Source organism: Stigmatopora argus, chromosome 18 (assembly GCF_051989625.1).
Source record: "Stigmatopora argus isolate UIUO_Sarg chromosome 18, RoL_Sarg_1.0, whole genome shotgun sequence".
Taxonomy (NCBI): domain Eukaryota; kingdom Metazoa; phylum Chordata; class Actinopteri; order Syngnathiformes; family Syngnathidae; genus Stigmatopora; species Stigmatopora argus.
Window position 1 is genome coordinate 11923756 of NC_135404.1, and position 19566 is coordinate 11943321.

The 19566-nt window shown below is 43.8% G+C and overlaps 1 protein-coding gene and 1 long non-coding RNA gene across 2 annotated transcripts; one reads left to right on the plus strand and one right to left on the minus strand.

Moving 5' to 3' along the window:
- Nucleotides 1-1140: 1140 nt before the first annotated feature.
- On the plus strand, nucleotides 1141-19527 carry LOC144093298 (rab11 family-interacting protein 3-like). The gene is made up of 14 exons (XM_077626674.1): nucleotides 1141-2540; nucleotides 4755-4848; nucleotides 6893-6969; nucleotides 8721-8893; nucleotides 11195-11395; nucleotides 12881-13018; nucleotides 13665-13700; nucleotides 13790-13883; nucleotides 13947-14191; nucleotides 14775-14856; nucleotides 14926-15063; nucleotides 15143-15298; nucleotides 15367-15507; nucleotides 16448-19527. Exons 1-14 carry the CDS (start codon nucleotides 1146-1148, stop codon nucleotides 16559-16561), a joined length of 3084 nt encoding a protein of 1027 aa, XP_077482800.1. The 5' UTR covers nucleotides 1141-1145; the 3' UTR covers nucleotides 16562-19527.
- On the minus strand, nucleotides 5719-10217 carry LOC144093314 (uncharacterized). Its single transcript, XR_013306258.1, has 3 exons — nucleotides 9927-10217; nucleotides 8748-8874; nucleotides 5719-6131 (listed from the first exon to the last, which is right to left on the minus strand). It is a non-coding gene; the product is annotated as an uncharacterized LOC144093314 (long non-coding RNA).
- Nucleotides 19528-19566: the final 39 nt, after the last annotated feature.

A 19566-nucleotide genomic window follows, 5' to 3' on the forward strand; every position in this document is an offset into this window, starting at 1 on the left:
TTTAGATTAACCCCTGCAAAAAAAGGTGACATTGCAGGGTTTTGTACGCTTGCGTGAAACGTCACCACGCGTCTGCGGCGACAGGAGGAGGAGGATGACGGAGAGGAAGAGGAGGAGTGGGGCTCTCTCTCTGGGATGGGATGCTGATGCGAGAAGGAGCTCGGACGTGACAACGTCCCCGCCACATTTCGCCATTTAATCCCATTTTTTTTCATCTTTCATCAGGACCAAAGGCATCTGCGTGGAAGATTTTTTTTGTACGTGGGAGCGCTCATCAGCACATTCGTCACGGATCTCTTGGCCTTCTTCAGCCTTGATACAGGTGGATTTCCACGGGAGGGGCGAAAAAACGTTAAATGTCATATCTACGCCGGTGACATCGCCGAATTGACTGATATTGACGCTGAAATGTTTTTTTTAATGAGTTATTTTTTGCGAAGGAATTGGGTGGCGGAGGCAGCGTTTGGCCTCGACTAGCTAATAGGCTAATTTGGGCTAGCTCGACAAGTAGCCAATGACGAGGAGGCGGTGGGATGCTCAAAAGGAGGAGTTATTCTTAGTTTTTTTTCGACAAACTTCTCGCAGGATACGTGTTTGGACAACCTTGTAACAAAGGTAGATAAACGCCATTGCGGTCAAATGTTTGGGACTTAACCGGCTTTGTTGTTTCCCCTCCCTCTCGTGGGGATACCAGATAATCATCATTTGGGATAATGTTGACCAAACACTTGCTATAACTCGGCTTTTTTTCCAGTTTTTTTGTTCGGTTTCGCGTGTTTGTTCGTATTAACTTGCTCATTTAAACGATGTTTGGGCTGAAACGGCGAGATTTTGGGAAAGTCGTGAATGGACCCGCCGGAATGTACCAAGTGAGTCAACACCATGTCAACTTGTAACGTTTCAAAAATGGCTTAGACGTCTAAATTCAATACAAAATGAGTTTTATATTAGCTCATACGTGTGTTGGTTGTGCTTGGCAACCTGCCTAAGTTAAAAAAAAAAAAAACAAGTGAGATTTGTGTAACAAAATGTTTTCGCTAAACTGTTCCACGCGCAAATGTTAATGTTGACGCGTTTTTTTTTTCGGTATTTGAAGTATGGCATTTGGATTTGGTTTCGACCATAGGCGCCAGTAGTCCAGATGAATGGAAGCCACGGTGGTTTCTAGCCCTCTGGGGCATCCCCAAACGTTTCCTCTTGGATTTCTCACCCTGGATTCCAACAATGGAGGAATGCTGTGTCCAAACAACAGCGGCCAGACAGGTTTGCGTTTTGGCGACCCCAGTCTGACGACAGCGCCAAGTGAAATGGATCAAGTCTACCAGGATGCACCGGTGGAGTTGGACAAACTTTTGTACCTTTCCGATTACCCGTGTGGGGATTTGTTTTTTGAGGACCGCCAATCCGAGACGTCGTCTCCGTCGGACAGAAACGTGGAACCGGACGACACCGCCGACTTCACGCTCTCCTGGCTTTTTTCACCCAACCTCACCGACGTGGTCGGGGCAAACTTTGTCTTCGAAGAGGCCTCCCTCGGGAGCAACAATGTCCTCAACGGGCAGACCGAGCTGACGCTTGACGGCGGTTTACAATCCAAGTGGAATTCCGAATCAAACCCAAGCGATTCGCTTATTCCCGTAGACCTGCTCCCAGAAGATCAGGCTACAGTTGCCTCAGAGTCACATGCTGTTAGCGAAGGACCGCTACACCTGCCAGGAGAGGGCAGGGTGACTTGGTCACATGAAACTGGAGACAAAGGTTTATTCCCCGATCGAGTGACAACTTTGTCAGTAAACAGTAGCTCGACTCCACTGGGGCCATCTGAGAACAGCCTCCCACTTCACCACAGCAGAACACCTGAAGGATCTTTGTTGGATTTGGAGGACCCGGATCTGGACAACGGCCTGCTCCTTTGTCCTGAAAATCCACAAGGTGCCGATTTGGATCTGAACCAGGATTTCAACGTGGAAGATGTTGCCCCGTCAGAATTTAGGACTTCAGAGCAACCAGACGAGAGCGAGTCACCTCTCGTAATTTTGTCTCGGACGAGTTCGCTGTCCGAGGATGGCTTGGTCCAAGGTGCTCTCAGCACGGAACGTTCTTCAGATGACCTGATCCAAAGTACTTTACCCCCCACGGTTGAGCGTCCGGCCAGCGAATCAATGTCTTTGGATTGTCACCTGACCAATGACGGGATCCTAAAGACGGAGGAACTGCGAGGGGAAGCTGCTTCGGATGTGGCGACCGATCAGAGGGAAGAAGAACAGTCGCCTCCCGCTAACCCTAGTCTGGATTTTAACGTTTTGGAGTTGAACCATTGTACTGAAGATGATCGATGGACAAGTGAGCAAGATGTGGACACTCTGTCCCTCTCGAAGATGATGGCAGATGACTCGCTACCAATCCTCTCCGTGGTGAACCCAAGCGAGGAAGATGAATCCCCTTTAAAAACGGTATTCGACGCCTTGGACCAGGACGGCGACGGCTTTGTCCGGATCGAGGAGTTTGTGGAGTTTGCTGCTGCCTACGGGGCCGACCAGGTGAGATGTTTTCATAAAAATGCATTAGCTAAACTCCACCTTGTGTTATTTAACCATCGGGAATCCTAAATTGGCTTCGGGGCTATTGGCAAACTTTTGTTAAAGAGGTGTGAGCAAGCAATTTGCTTATTGGTTCTAGAGTAGCTGTGACTTTTGGATATTTGCCCCCGAGCTCCCTTCGTTTCCTGCGCTAAAGTATATCGCCGTCACGTGACTTAAACCGCCGCCGCCGGATTAGTCGTTTTTGTGCATTTGGCTCGCCATTTGGATTTGTTATGATCTAAATTGGCCTGCCTGCCGTTTTGTCCGTATGTCAACTCAACTCTCATCTTCTCATTTGCATAGGATTTGCTTTCCGGATTATCTACTGTGACATCCTCTTCCATGCGTGACCATCACCCATTTTTTCGCGGTTTGATGAAAACCATGACTGATTGAGTCTTGTCATTTCAAATGTGTATTATTTTTTTTAGAGGTATGATCCACCAACCCTTATATTTGTAATCTAGCTATCGCTACGTTAATGGTTTGAACCCAAAAATGAGTTGCTTCTTGCTTATTTGCAATTCAGTTTTTGCATACACAAGTATTTGCGTTTCCTCCATTATTATTCTGGGATACGAATGTTGGTTTTTCCAAAAACACGCACACATTTGTAGTTTCTGGAGTCTTTTGAAAGCCCTCTTGGTCACCGCCACGCTCACCGGTTTTGACCCCATTGGTGCACAAAAGCCACCCCAAACGCTCTTGTCCCGAGCCCACTTTTAGCCAGCCTGCCCGCCTCCCCCGGGCTTTCATGCACTGGCCCTTTAATCCACAATGGAATGTTCAGTGGCCCGAAATGTCCCCTTTTTAGCTCCCCTTGTGTCTGCTGTATTCATAATCTTCTCCTCTCAGCATTTCTTTCCACCTATTGATCATTCTATCGGCACTTGGGATGCCGACCATTGTGGAAACCCCCTCAAGGGTTAAGAACAACAGCAGTGTGTGTGGGTATGTGTGGGTGTGTGCGCCCTAGGGCATGCCCCCTCACTGATAAGACGCAGAAAATAGCTTTTAATGCTCGGACGACCAGAAGAGGGAAAAAAATGCATTAGGGCATTTTTTTGTATACTTTTTAAATGGCGTCTTGGGAAGCTACTGTAGAATTTTATAGTGTCATAAGGCAAAGTTGTGTAAAATCATAAAATCATGTAAAAGTGCAGACCGATGTTCTCTTAAATATTAACAGAATCTTTGTTTTGGGCACGAGGCTACGCAAACGGATTCAAGGGAGTTGGCAGTGAAGCAGACTTTGGTACATGTCGCTAGGTGTTTTTTAGCTAGTTTTTTTTCTTGTGGTTATTTTGGACTTTGTGTAGAAGGGTGACGATGGTTAATTGCATCTTCGCGCCTCCGTTTCTCACCTCATCTTTCCTTAGTGGAGGCGCAAATCCCATTTTATCTTGGCGTGAAATGGAAAAAGCTCAGTTTAGATGCAGGATCAAATGCTAACAAATGCTAAGCTCAAGCTAATGCAACTGTTTGTCGAAATTCAAGCAGTTTTTGGTGTGTGTTTGATGAGATACATTTCCAAGAACTCTTTTTATAAGTTGTGTGAGCTTTTTTTTTTAGCCCTCCCATGTCTGAGATGATGGCCTGGTTTGCAAAAATCACTGAACCAAAGTTATACCCGCATGAACACAAGTCTGTCACTAATTTGTTCGGGATTTCATCATAATCATACGTTTGTCCTTTTCAGTCTGTTATTTGGCTGTGGATTTTGATTGTTTGCTGCTGCTGTTAGTTACAATTGTCCAACGTGTCCGTAGTCTTCCTAAAAACTGTCCAATGGATGAACAAGCCTGGACTTTTTGCACTTTTTTTTCCCCTCAGAGCAAATGTGCTCTGATTTCGTGTTATTTTTATTCACCGAGGCGCTGCAGTGCCCAAGCATGTCCTTGTTGCTAGGTTACAACTGGATGGAGTTTACAGTATGTAGGTAGCCTTACATAACTGGTTTAACACCGGAGCACGCAAAAAATGACTTGTGCTATAAATATAGACCTTGAGTTTATGAAATTGAGTCAAATGTTGTGTTTTTGACCTAAATTCAACCGGCAAGCCTCGTTATCTTGGCTTAATTCCAGAAATTGTATACCAAGTATACGGTTATGTTAGGATAATGAAGAGTTTTTTGGTTTTTAAGACTGCTGTGTTTTTGTTGCCCTCCAGGTGAAAGATCTGACCAAATTTTTGGATCCCAGTGGTCTGGGAGTCATCAGCTTTGAAGACTTTCACCGGGGAATTTCCGCTATCAGCAATGGCGGTGAGTGAGACGCACGCTTTGGAATGCAATTGAAAAGTACAGGCCGTTATTTTCACTTAAAAAAATATATCTGAAGTTGCGTATTTTCAGAACTATAAGTCACACTGCGCTGGCAACTAATACTCAAGTGCCACTTGTTAATTGTTTTCTCTATTTTTTTTAGCCTATAGTTATCTGAAAATTTTTTTTTTGTTTATGGTCAAGCAAAAAAAAGACACGTCAATGCGACCTATATATGTATATATTTTTCTTTGCCTGCTGCGATTTATGAGCGGAAAAATACAGTAAATCATACCTGTCAACCTCTGCCGATAACTGCCCTTATAAATGATTATGATTCCCCTTACAAACTCCCAAAAAACCTTACAAACACCGTACGACTCGTACGGTGTTTGTAAGGTTTTTTGGGGGTTTGTAAGGGAATCATAATCATTTATAAGGGCAGTTATCGGCAGAGGTTGACAGGTATGCAGTAAATCAAAGTGAAATGTCAGCTCTGGGTTTAAAAGCACTGCAGTATCTAACAGAATGGATCGCCTTCGACTCCGCCCACCTGCTTCGTCAAAGCATTCTGGGTTAAAATGGTCCGGTTACCCGTCCACATGAATAAGAAATGCACTGGAAAGCTGCAGCTGCACGAAGACGCTGGCTGGCGCTGGCACGCCGGCGAGGTCTCCACTCGGCTCCACCCAGGCCACAGTCCCGTTTGCCTAAATAATTTAGTGCCCTCTTTCTCTTTTGTCTTAGAGGCCGGTCTGGCCAATGTTTGTTTCCCAGAAACGCAGCTGCTGAACCTTCCAAAAATCTCAGTCATTCCTACACTTACATTCTTTTTAACGCTTCCACAAACACCAAAACAAGTCCAAGCTTTGGTGTTTGAATGAGGACAAAAATAAATGCTTTTTAGTCTCCGTTTAAAAGCCCGTCTTGGCCTTAGTATGAATTGTTTATGTTCAGATAGCGTTCACGTCCTGAAGAGAAAGATGGATTTGTCTCCGCTTTTTATGAACAGACAAGTATTTATTTTTAATAAACTGTGGCAGGCCGCAGGTTATGGAAGTGTCTCCTTCCTTCTAGCGGCCATGTCTGCAAATGATGGAGAAATAAGCTATTATATAAAAGTTCTGTGTGTTTGTTTTCCTCTCCTGCATTCAAGGCGTTGTTAAATGGACACACGACACCCCGTTGCGTGCGGCTCACGTTGCACCCTTTGTCTTGATTGGTGTCGTCAACGCGGCTTTTTTCCCGGCCCACGTCCTTCGTGGAAAAATGTTCTTTAGCCCCTGCGATATGAACGGCAAATGTTACATAAGCAGCTTTGCCACGAGGGCGCAACCTTGAAAATACGCTGATTTTAAGGGTTAGCGTCACCAAACGCCAACGCGAGAGAGTTTGTCTTACGTGAATTCCTGTCTCTGTTTAAAAATGTACTTTGTGCGATATATTGGGGTGTCAAAGATATGGCCCGCGGGCGAGAAGCGGCCCACGAGGGAGTCCGATCTGGTCCGCTGTTTTGCCTGACAGGCACTCTTAGCTCATTCATACTGTACATACGGAATTTATTTATTTTGGGGGAGGCGGGCATTGCAAAACCAGAATTTTCCATTTCTTAAAATGCCCCAAAACTCCCCAAATCCATATTAAATGATCCAAAATAAACTCATTGACAGCAACAGCTGTCCAATTCACTTAAACTAGGTGTGGTTTTGCATCTTTCAGTTCGGCTAGTAAGTTAACAAAAATAAACTGGCCCAGCCCACATGAGATTGAGTTGGCATAAATATGGCTTGCCAACCAAATTGCATTTGACACAATTATATAAATTCCTTAAAAAACAATGACTGTCTTTTAATCGATCCACCTATTTTTGCTATTCTTGAGTCTTGGTCCCAAAGTTGACTGCAACTATTTCCCTTCCTTGTGCTATTTTGTAGTCGTTTATATGCAAACATGGCGACTTGCTGTTGTTTGCGAAGCTCCCTTTCCACAATGACGTCACGTTTACAGACACCAACATGTCCCGTCCGTGTTCTTCTACCCGCAGGTCCGGAACCGAAGATGTACAACGCGAACTACAGTCCGGGCGACGGCGCTGTCGGATGTCCGGAAGAATACGACGAGGTGAGTTGAACTCTCGCCGCCGTAACGATAACCTTGAGAATATTCCACGCGGTGAAGAAGCCGCTTTGGCTGCCACCGAGTAACCCCTGGCAGGCCTCGCTTTACAGGATTCCTCGACAAATATCGAATCGGGCGGATCGCAAAAAGCGTTTTTACAGGAGAAGGAAGTGTTTTTACGCTTGCGGTTCGCATGTCTGACATTCCTGTCCAACCCCCTGCGCCAAATTTGTCTATTTGACCACCGTATTGTTGCTGGCCTCTGCAAGAAATGCAAACGTTTCTGCCGTCGGCTGCGTTTTTAACAATGGAGGGTCAGGATTAGTGTTGTTTTAACCTTCTCTCTCGGCAACCAAACCACTTCCCCCAGTTCGTTTCTGAAAATGTGTTAAATTGGAGCGTCGTGGCGATGCAAATTTTGTATTGTTTTGGAAATCGCCATGTTTACATGTCACAATTTGGACGTATGACCGTTTTGGGATGTTTTTTTCACCCTGTTAATTGTAAAAGTACAAAGTCAATTTCGTGGAGGGGCGGAGTCTTGGCTGTGGAAGAACCAATTACATTCCGGCGTGGGAAATGCAAGTGTTTGTTTAGGCACGAGCGGAACCTCGCTGTGCAATTTGGCACTTGGGTTTTTCCCAAAATGCCCCTGTGATTAATTTTGCACGTGTCTACTGTATCCAAACGAAAAGTAAAATATCTGAATCAATACAAACATTGATCCAAGGTTAATACGATGAAAGCGATAGCCGCGAGTCATGTTTATCCGCATCTTTTTGGAAGTCTCCTCGCCACACCTGCGTCCACGGACAGGCTTGTTTTTCCACTGCGAGAAGTGCGCCCCCTCAATGCTCGCACTGTTCTGCCACTGTTTGCTTTCAAAACAAGCACGTTGAAGCCAAGCCATCAAAGACCCCCATCCACTCACTTGAGATTTTCCTTCACCTCCTTTTTAAAGCTCCCATTTTAAAAGCTCCCTTAGAAATGAAAAGTGCCACAACAATCACCCGCCACGCGAATACTCTTATAAACTTTTCACCTCTTTGAGATCTTGCAGGTTCATCCCATCTTAATTCTTGCGACTTTGTTTGAAACCCGAGAAAGATTGTATCACGGCGTGTTATCTCACCAATCCGTCTTGAAACGTTACAGCCGACTAACGCTACTCTTTCGGACTTTGGTCTCCGCCCCCTTGACCGCCCAGCGGAACTCGGTGTGTGTGTTTAGTAGTACTTTCCATTTTTCAAGCCTCAGTGTGAAAGTGGAGGATAAGGAGACATTTTGGATGCTCTAATGGCAGGTTTTTCCTGTCCCTGACTCGGTCCGAGAATGGTTGTGGACATGGTGGGTAACTCTTTTCAACCACTTCCAACAGATCTGCCATTTTTGGATCCAAAGTGTGGACTCACCTGTCTCGAGTTAAGCTTGTTTTATCAAAAGCTTCAAGCTATTTTGCTTCCACCGACTGCCAATTGTTGCTCTTTTTTTACCTTGGAAAGCTTGTGTGTTGTGGGAAAAAAAAGACTGTTTTCTTCTGAATTCTTTCATCTGTTTGTTTGTTTTTTTTGCGTCTAGATAATTTATTGGCCATCCTCATAAGCTCACATTTTTTAATGAAATGGGCGTAGTCAGAAAAAGGACTTGTTGTTCTTAGATTGTCACACTGACTGCTCAGATGTAACGTGTGCGCAGGCAGGGCTGTTTTGGATTGAGGTTGATGGTGTTTTCTGTTTTTTGGGGGGGCGCTGCAGCAAAATGAGGTGACGGACAGCGCCTACCTGGGATCGGAGAGCACGTACAGCGAATGCGAGACCTTCACCGACGAGGACACGGGTGCCCTGGTGCCCCCTGAGATGCACGAGGATGTGGACGCGGACAGCGGCATCGAAGCGGCGCTCCACGACCCTGAAGAAGCCATCAATAGGTTGGTTTCAAGTCAACTCACTGCCATTGTTATCATATTTTGTCATATATATTTGTTGCTAAAAAATGAGAACTTAATCCTGGGTACGGCTTATATGCGCGCTAATTAGACTTGACATGCATGAAACGCCATAATAACGCAAGACAATGCGGCCAATACGGTAATTTATTTCAAAATAGAGAAAAGATGAACAAATAAAACGCTAAACAAAATTATTTTGACGTCTATGGATGAAATTCAAGAAAAAAAACTCATCTTGCGTAAAACAAACTCAGAGTATAGAGGTGAAAAATGTGCATCAGATGGCGTATTATATGAGATAAATTGTAAAATTCTACAATTTTCAGGCCATTTGAAGGGTACGGCTTATACGCAGAGGCGGCTTATACGCGAGAAAATACGGTACTACTTTTCTAAATTCCCACAGAAGACTCAATGACCACTCTAAAGCTAGAATAGCCCGCCAATTGACCTTTCACGCTAGCCATGCGATGTCCGTGCCGCCGCTAGATAAGACACCGTCGGACTTCCATGTGGGTCAGCGGACGGGAAGATTAATGGCAAGCGTAGCTTACTTTTCTCCTACATTTAGGTCCAGCTTTATTTTCCCGAATAGCCGACAATTTAACATTGCACATCCGCCACAGGGATATTGACTGTCATTAGCTTAGCCCCATTCTCCAGATAACTCGAGAGCGTGAGACCTTGACTTTTGTTATGCCAATCCGCTATGTTGTCATTCTTTTGGGTTGGGAAAAGGCCCAGATAAAGCCCAAAAGCACTTGTGACGGACATCATGTTTCCATTTGTCCCAGATAGGGTTGTTTAGATTCAACTTGTCCCTTTTACTTTCCACGGGATTTCGATAACCTGTTTGTATTTAATAGAAAATGTTTTGTATCTGCAGTTGCGGTAAATAACAAATGCTGACATCGGGATGCGCCTGGGTGACTGATGGCTGTGTTTGCCCTTCCATTTCCAGCCTTCAATTCCAGGAAGTGTTGAGCTCAGCTCTTTAGTTGTTTTCCCGTACCTTTTCTCGCCGATTTTCCCCATTTCCCGTTCTCCCTTTCTTCTTGCTGACAGGAACTCTCTTCCCACATCCCGTTGTCACCTTCTATCTCTCTTTCCAGCTTGGCAACAATGTTCCCAAAGAAAATCAGTTCTTGATGGACTCTTTCTGCCTCTCAATCTGCTGACCTCATAAGTTAGATTTCCAGTAAAAGCAAGTTCCTTGTGCTAATTCTTGACAAGCAGTTTGGACTTGTTAGCATCCTAGCATCAAGATATAGCCTTTAAAAACATTTTGTGATACTATGCATCGGGTGAGGGATTAAGACGCTAACAGGATTAGCCTGTCTCCACCCCCTCCATGTTTCCCACAACCATTTGGCCCTCGGACGGACGGTCATCTGGACCGTCTGATGTCTGTCGCTTAGCCCCAAATCTGATTAACCCACTCGTAGCGGACGTCATAGTGCATGTTCTACTCTCAGCCTTTGCGGGAATATAGCCTTAGCCTTAGCGCTAGCGCAAAACTACATTCTTGGCTTGGATATTCGTGTTTTAAGGGAAGCTGGTCAGTCAGATTTCAGGATTCCACTCTGGTTAGCGGGGGTGTTGACCCCAGTCGCTCCCAGGCTTTCGCGCCGGAGCGTCGGAAGACGTTCGGCCATGCGTTCGCTTTCCTCGCCGTCCATCCCGGTGAGGGAGCTCAACGTGGGGCCGTGCGCTAAAAGTCTAGGCAAAGGGTGAGTTACTTTTGACTTGGCGCTGTTACTGTTTAACCAGTTCCTCCTAATATTTGTTCAGCGTGGGGCGTGTTCCTATAAAAAGTATCTTTTCGTAAACCTTAATGAGGTTTCGGAGGGTAAAACGACACCGGTCTTTTATACATAAACAAATGTTGTTGGCCTCGTTGCAGACAAAGCAAGCTTTTGTGCTGATTTGGAAATGGTCATCTGAGCGTACACAGGTTCTCCACCAAAAACAGTCAAAGCCCACTTTGCAGCCTTTCAAATGAAGATGAGTGGCTTTATTTTGGAATGCTCGACTCAAGCCGAGAATATCAAATGGGCTGCGCTTTTACGTCAGGGTTTATGCGATAAAACAACAAGCCAAATCTTCTGGTCGTATCCCATCCATCTAGAAGACATTTTGTTTCCCGGTCAAAACTGATTTGAGGATCAATGTGAATTAGCAGATTAGCCGTCGTCGCTCAATTTGTCCAGATTGCCGCTCTTCTCCGGCTGGGATTAACTGCACTTGATTCCAATGGCTCCCTTTTTTTGTTTTGATTAGGTTCTCCCTCAACGCAGAACTACACAACGCTTCCCTGGTGGCCGTAATTAGCGGCGAGGAGGAGCATTTTGAGGATTTCGGGGAGAGCAATCATTCCGAACTGCTGTTGGAGAGCGTGGAGGACGGCCCCGATGGCTCGCCCCACGCCCCTCTGGGACAGACCCCCCAGCAGATCCAGGTCGCCTCTCTGCTGTCTCCAAGGTACACCTATTATTGACAATATCATTTCATAACGTGTCATATGAGAGGGTGAAAAGTCTTGCGGACTGTTGGTTCAATTCTGATAAGAGATAAATTAGGGTGATAAATCATGGGGGAAAAAATAGCATGCCCCGCTAAAAGCAACTCGCTAACGTATACACTTTTATTAATGTGAGGACTTCAGTTTTTCCACCCTTGATTTTAAGATTAAGAATGAAAACGTGATAAGATATCAGCGTGTGTCCTTTCCAATTTTCTGATTTTCTTCTGAAGGGCAAGATAAATGCTACATGGTTAACTCCTCTTTTAAACTTTCCTTATATTTTCGGGAAGTACTGAACATGGCAACAATCTATCAGGCTGCAAGAGTTTGAGAAGTTCTCAAGACGTCTACAAAGTTCTTTCCACGGTTGAGCTTCATGGAAAATGCAATGGAAACATTGACATTGCGTCTAACAACTTTAGCCTTGAAGTCTCAAAGGGAACTAACTCTTAATTTTAGCCATGTTTTCTCTCCTCACAACCGCTCTTGACATTTTTTCCCCCTCATTTAATCAAAAGCCAAACTAAAAGATAAGTTTGCATGGAGACTCCGTTCTCGCAACTTCACCCCCACGCCGTGAATGCGTCAAGATGAATATAACGACATGAAGCGACACTTTGACTGACCGACGCTCCTGTCAAAGCGGCGTTAGCGACAAGGCTAGAGAAGCTAGGCCAGATGGTTGCATAATGGAAGGGCTGACTCACTTGCCTTGTATAAACAATCATTATGAGACGTGTGCACGCAAGTTTCCCCATTTAAATGACGACATTATGTATTTCATGTGTTTTCTAACAATGGCTTGGACTCTTATTAGCTCTTTAGCTAAAACATTTTAAATACTCCACTCGACTAGGGTTAGCTTAGCCTAGCTTAGTTTAGCGATGTCTGGTGAAAATTCCTATTCATCCATTTTGCTGCAGTTTTTGAGATGCGTGTAGTATTTTTTTAAATTGTTATTAGTCTGTGTGAACATTTTTCTTCCACTTTATTAAATTCAGGCAGTGCTTTTTATAGTCCCAAAACATGAATGGACCATATCTGGAAGCTTGACATTTTTTTGGCTAGTAGCCGTCGCTAGCTGCTAACACACGTGGCAATTGTACCGCATGACCGTCGAGAACCTTAGCAGGACATTTTCAGGAATAATTTCCAAATGTATGTATTTTTTAGAAGCAAACCTGGCAGAAATATTCTTCTTGAGCCTTATAATTCCAATTTTATAGTTGACTTAACTCCCAATCTCTCACATTGTACTCTAAAGGGAAGGGGACGCATCTTCTGGCCAATGTTTCCTTCCATTTTCCCCTCATCTTTCTGAAGGAACCCTCTCACGCCATTTCATAGCGTTCACGGGTATGCATGGGTCTGTCTTTTCCCTACTCACCACTGGGCTCTCCTACTTTTTCCTCCTTTTTTCCCTCCCTTTCTCCCGGTTCCAGCGCCCCCGCTCCTCTCCCCGACTGCTTTCAGAGCTTCCTCAAGGAGGAGGCGCTGGACTTTTTCTGTAGCCAGTGTCACAAACAAATAAGTCGCCTGGAGGACCTTTCCACTCGTCTCAATTTCCTAGAGATGACGAGGTAACGGTAACAACCGTTTGCGGTGTCGTGTGTTCGGATCGGTTCACCTTTTGACAAAGGCCCTACTTGTAAAAAGTCGTGCATTCACAAGTTAAGGTCGTGTCATTTGAAGTTCACAAGCAAAGATTTTTATCTTCTCGTAGAATAATGTTAACAGCAAAAAGTCATGAATGTCGTTGTAAATCTTAAACAAGAGATCACAGGTGAGTCATAGCTTTTGTCTCCGCCCTCGTCAGGTATTGACTTGCATGAAAAAACGTTTTTCAAAAGAGCTGTTGATTAGAAAATAATCGCTTATCCGGGATTAACGGCCAGTAGCGGAGTTACCGTAACCCTTAAATCCCATTTGATCAGCTTTCAGTTGTAAAATTGTGAATGGGAATGCAAATAAGACCTGTTTAAAATAGTCATTTGTTTTTAATTTCTCCCTTCATGCACTTTGGTAGGTTAAAACTAACCATGTATCAGCACTTTGTGCATTCATTCTGCAGTTTTTGTTTTGCTGTGTTGCCCGTTGTTGTGGTTTTTGCTGTGATTTTAAGACTCCTAGAATTAGAATTTGCCCTCATAGGCTTTTAGCGAGATATGCTGTCTCCTAGCGCTATCGTTCTTCTCTTCCTGATCACTTTCCTGTTGTTCTTTCCAGCTCTGGCAAGAGGCTTTCCAGCAAGAAGGTGGCAAGGTAAGGAAAAGGATTTTTGCCGGGTATGTGCGGATGATCGGTTTGATACAAAGTGTGACTTTAACCGGAGCTTGCGTCTCCGCCCGTAGACATCTTCTGCAGAACAGCTCCATAACGTTGGACACCGTCAGCGATTTGACCCGAGACATCCTGGAGCTGGCTGACAATGACATCACGGACAAGGTAAGACGGGGAATTGGGGAAAATGTTATAATATACGCCACGGACTCTTATTTGCCGGGGCAGATGCTACTCCTGGAACGCCGCGTGGGCGAGCTGGAGAAGGAGTCGGAAACTTCGGGGGAGCAGCACGCTCGCCTGCGCCAGGAGAATCTTCAGCTGGTGCACCGCGCCAACGCCTTTGAGGAGCAGCTGAAGGAGCAGGAGCTCATGGCGGACCAGCAATTGCAGAACGAGACACGCCGTCACAAGGAGGCTCTCGGCAAGCTGGAGAGAGACAGAGGAATGGAGTTGGAGAACCTGCAGGCCAGGTCGGTAAACAAGCTCACATACTGCCACCGTGTGGTACTCGATTGAATTTAATTGCCGCCTAAAAATATTGCTTTATAGCCGTGACAACGTCTAAAATGCCCAAAGGTATTATTTAGAACACGTTTCAAAGTGGCGGCCCGGGGGCCAAATCTGACCCCCGGGCCGCATCATTTTGTGTGGCCCGGGAAAGTAAATTATGAGTGCCGACTTTCAGTTTTAGAATCAAATTAAACTGAAGAGTATAGATGTATATTAAATTTCCTGATTTTCCCCCTTTTAAATCAATAATTGTCATTTTTTAAAATAATTTTTTTCTGTGTTTTTAGTTCAAAAATCATTTTGTCAAATCTAAAAATAAATTTAAAAAAGCTAAAGTAGACATTGTTTTAGATCTATAAAAAACTGAATATTTAGGGCTTTTAATCCATTTATTAAAAAAAATCTAAATATATCTAAAATGGTCTGGCCCACGTGAAATCACGTTGACGTTAAAGCGGCCCGCGAACCAAGCCGAGTCTGACACCTGATTTAGAACATTCCAGGTTAAAACACATTTTTAACGTGTTTGCGTGGGCTCAACAGATTGCAGCAGCTGGACGAGGAAAATTGCGAGCTGAGGTCCTCCGTTCCTTGTCTCCGGGCTAACATCGAAAGGCTGGAGGAAGTCAGTGTCGCCGCTTTTTTCTCATCCCAACGACCCGTGGATCTATCTATCTTTTTTTTCACTCCATAGGAGAAGCAGAAACTGGAAGACGAAGTGGACATCATGGACGACAAGTGGCAATGCGAGATGGAAACCCGGCAGAAGATGACGGACAAGTTGAGCCACGAACGGCATCAGAACCAGAGGGAGAAGGAGAGCACGCAGGAGGTAAGGCTGGCTGGACGGCCGGGCCAAAACGGAAACCCCGGGCGGGATCTGATCTCCTCCTCCTCCGTCATTCCCGCAGCTGATCGAGGACCTCCGCAAGCAACTGGAACACCTGCAGTTGTACAAGCTGGAGGCAGAAGCCAAGCGAGGACGCTCGCCCGGCGCCGGACTCCAAGAGTACCAAAGTCGCACCCGGGAGGCGGAGCTGGAGCAAGAGATCAAAAGACTCAAGCAGGTAGGAAACGGGGAAAACGAGCTTTTGCGCTCGGAGGACGCCGTTTGAGTCGTCCGCTCGCCGTGCAGGACAACCGCAGCTTGAAGGAGCAGAACGACGAGCTGAACGGCCAAATCATCAACCTGAGCATCCAAGGAGCCAAGAGCCTCATGTCGGCTTCCTTTTCCGACTCCCTGGCGGCCGAGATCAACTCGGTGTCCCGCTCGGAGGTAGGGTACGATTAAAACTGCACGTCTAGCTTTGCCCAATGGGATTTTAATATTGTCCTGCCAACATGCAGTGAAATGGAAAAATGCCATTTGAAAGTTTTTCATTCTCATTGAGTTCCAATGCATCGGTTGTCCAACACCATTGGACAAAAAACAATCGGTTGAATTGGATATTATTGATGATTTCAAATTTGATCTAGTATTTTTGAAGAAAACTGGAACCCCGTGCTTAAAAGATGGGGAAGGTGGAGACCAAACTGAGATCAGTTTTGGATTCCGCACCCCAAAATGTGCTTAAAACAGCTGGTAGAACTAAGAAAAAACAAATTAGTTCCCCTTCTGCACTCAAATAAATCGTGACCTGACGTTTGGTCGCCGGACGTTTGGTCGCCCGGACCCAAACGTCCGGCGACCAAACGTCCGGCGACCAAACAACACGGTCTACGCATCAATAAAAGCCAACAATGGCCATGAGCAGTTTCACTGAGCCGACGTGTGACTGTAGAAGAGTTTGTATGTACATGAGTTGTCCCCTTAGGAAGGGACATCAGTCAGGGTCTTAACCAGTTCTCCAACAAAAAACAATACAAGTACGAGAAATTTGGAGCTTTTCTTTAGCCTAATAATTAATAGGGCATTAAGTATGACAAAATAATAATTCGCAGTTTGTATTTCGGGAATTTGAGCAACAATTTTAAATGGTAATTACATACCTGTCAACCTCTGCCGATAACTGCCCTTATAAATGATTATGATTCCCCTTACAAACCCCCCAAAAAAACTTACAAACATCGTACGACGAGTAAGGCACAGGTATGTAATTATCAATAACCTTCCGGGCGACCAAACGTCCGAGTACCCAAATAAATTGGACACATCACTACCAACACCCCAAAAAAATCCAGTTCCTTTCCTGAACCAGACTTCTCTGTAATTCCAGTTGATGGAGGCCGTCCACAAGCAGGAAGAAATCAACTACCGACTCCAGGACTACATTGACAAAATAATCGTGGCCATCATGGAGTCCAACCCTTCCATTCTTGAGGTCAAATAGACGTCACTCGGATGGAAGGAGGAGACACACAAAAAAACAAAAAAGCGACGCAGTGACCTCATCTTGGATCAAAACAAGTAATCCTCCCCAATAATAACAGAAGATGATTCTATCTGTGAGTGTGTACGTACGTACGTGACGTGTGTGTCAGGTTCTGGTGACTTCCATTTTTTTTGGCTAGAGGAGCCCCACGCGTCAATCTTAATCATCCCGCAGTCCCTTGCTCCTTAAATTATGACTTCAAAAGAAGGCAAATGATGTATACCTTGAAGGCCTTAAACTTGGAGGCGATCAAATGCATCCCGCGATTCGCCTCGCTCGGAACTGGAATCGTCGGGATCCGGACCAGCGTCTGCTCAAGTCTGGTATGAATCGCTGGTCAGCTGCTTTTGACTTAGACATTGAAATATTTCCGGTTGTTTTTTTTTTTGGAATGAAACAAGTGGCCTGGAACTCAGGTGGGCTGGAAGGTTTTTAAAAGTCTAATCTTCATTTATTCCTGAAAAAAATCAGCACGCCACCAAAGAAAAGGGCCCAAAATAGAACCACGCAGATGACTTTCCTTCTGGTTGCTATCCCGCAATAATACATGAATTTCCTTAACTTAAACCCTATCAAGAAACCGGGTAAAATCTCACTTTGGTTGGAAAGGAAAATTAAGAGTACAAAACAGTCCATCTGGTTCCAGTCTTTACTTGTTGAGTAAAAGTGTGTTTGTTTGTTTGGGTGAATTTCCGTCAATGAAACTGTCACGACAAAAAAAAAAAAAGATGTCGAACTGGTATATGTGAAAAATATGGAGGACCGTTTATTTGGTACCCAGCTTAAAGTCCATGTATTGTTTTTGTCCTCGGAAGACAATTTTTCTTTTCTCCAACTACTGCTATTTTTAAATCTTAGTAAACTATTGTTACTCACTGTTAATTCTTGCTAATTAGCTTTAATAGTGTTACTAATACAGTACACTTACTAGTAGGGCTAATTTGCAATTTAGAAATTGGCAGAATGTAGCGCTAGTAATTGGGAAAAAAACAGTTTAAATCATTTTTTGCTCTTATTGACATCTGTCAGCTCTCCCACTCAAAATGGATTGGACATCTATCTCCTTCAATGGACACAAATGGATAAAATATACATGGACTTTGATCTGGATATAAAAAAAAAGGGTAAAAGAACTTTTATAACTGAGTCATATGCACTTTGCACTAAATTTTGCTTGGATTATGTTTTCCTCTTTTGAATTGAAGGGATGAAAAAGTGACAAAGTGCCACATTTTGTCAAAATGGCGTCGTTAGCTGTTAGCTGGGCCCCGTGGATTTGGCGGGACGATGCGCTCAAGGTTACCCACCTTTTTTTTCGGACACTTAACGCCGTTGCACCCGTCTGGATTTTGACGGCCTAACGGACACGGATCGCCGTTTCCGCTTTCAGCCCAAACTGTCCGTCTTTTTGCGGCTTTGCTTTGGCGCAAAAGACGCTCACTTCTTTGTCACCTGCCACTCCTTGGAATACGCCCTTGGATATGTAAATGACTTGTAAAGTTTTTTCTACGCTCATTATACATTGTAGCTATTTTTTTGAGTCCCAATCGGGGACGACAACAACAACAAAAATAGTCAATTTTCCTCCTCTTTTCAGGTGAGGCTGCCTGTAGTATTCCGATTTAGCATGTAGCGTGTACAGTTTTTCTTCTTTTTGGGAAATCACACAGATATTTATTCGATAATTCCTCGTGAACTCTTCTGTAAAAATATTTTCTTTGTTTTTTTTTTTTTCAGGCGGGGTTTCATTGACTGGAGAGAAATGTGCAAATCATCTCAGCGAGCGCGTGCTAATTTGCGGCTAAAAAAAAGTCGTTAGTCGAGGTATTTCCGTGTATTATCGATCGGTCTTTTTCAGCTTCTAGAGTCGTCTTCCTTTTTTTTTTTTCCAAGTCAGGTACTGCATGGAAACACTGATTTTTTTTTTCATTATATTCTTATCTATACCTATCAAGGCTACTGACATGTTTCGTCACACATTAATTAATTACACCCGCACCGTATTTATTATTATTGTCACGTGAACAGTTTGATCAGAAATGTATGAAGTGAAAAAGAGTTTTTTGTCAATTGGCCTGACAAAAAAAATGATATTTTCATCATTTGTCATCAAAATCTGGACAGCGCACCATAATTTGATGCAAGATTTAAAAATATCAAATCAAAGATATGCAAATGTGTCATGGAACTTAATTGATTACAGCTAAACTGTACTTTTTTCCTTCTATTTAATGAATTTGTACTTTTCACAGAAGAATGAGGATGACAACATGACCAAGTATTGGTGATTTTAGGAGCTCCAATAGTGCAGGTCAGTTAGAAACATTTCAACATTCCCTTTTTTTGACGAGGTGATTGCACTTTAAACATTACATTTTTTTCATGACCAAATATGTGCTAATATAACACTAATTCATCAGGTTTAAACAAACAAAAAAATACTCTTCAAGTCTAAAACACTGTGCCTGATTTTTCTGAAGAAATCTGACTTTAAAAAAAAAATTAAAAAGCACTGACCCCACTACAGACTTTGTTTAGTGATTAATGGTAAAAATTTCATGTAAATAGAAACGGTCATTTTTTGGATTTTTTTTTTGCTCTCACACTCAAATATGTCCAAAGAAAATTAATTTCAGGCGCCGACATGATTACGTGCCGAGTGCATGATTTGCCATATGTTGTACGACACGGGGAAGAAAGTTTGTGGAAAGAAAAATGAGTCCAAATGTATTCATATTTTGAAAAATAAATGTATAGATTATAACGGTATTGTTTAAAGCGATATTTTATTTTTTAAATATATTCCCCTATAGATCCGTTTACCGTTGGGGTAAGAATATCATTTTAGTCATTGTAAAAAGAGGAATTATCAAAGTAAGACGTGAGTGTACAAGTAGGAAAATAAAAGGAATAACATACCTGAATGTATGTGACTTTTTTTGCACACACGTCCATGGGACGAA

Bases quoted from the DNA above. Each gene is read 5' to 3' on its own strand.
- LOC144093298 (XM_077626674.1), top strand. From the start codon at position 1,146: ATGGAAGCCACGGTGGTTTCTAGCCCTCTGGGGCATCCCCAAACGTTT. The intron at 11,396-12,880 runs GTACACCTATTA...TCCCGGTTCCAG, and splicing joins GCCTCTCTGCTGTCTCCAAG to CGCCCCCGCTCCTCTCCCCG. The intron at 15,508-16,447 runs GTAGGGTACGAT...CTGTAATTCCAG, and splicing joins ACTCGGTGTCCCGCTCGGAG to TTGATGGAGGCCGTCCACAA.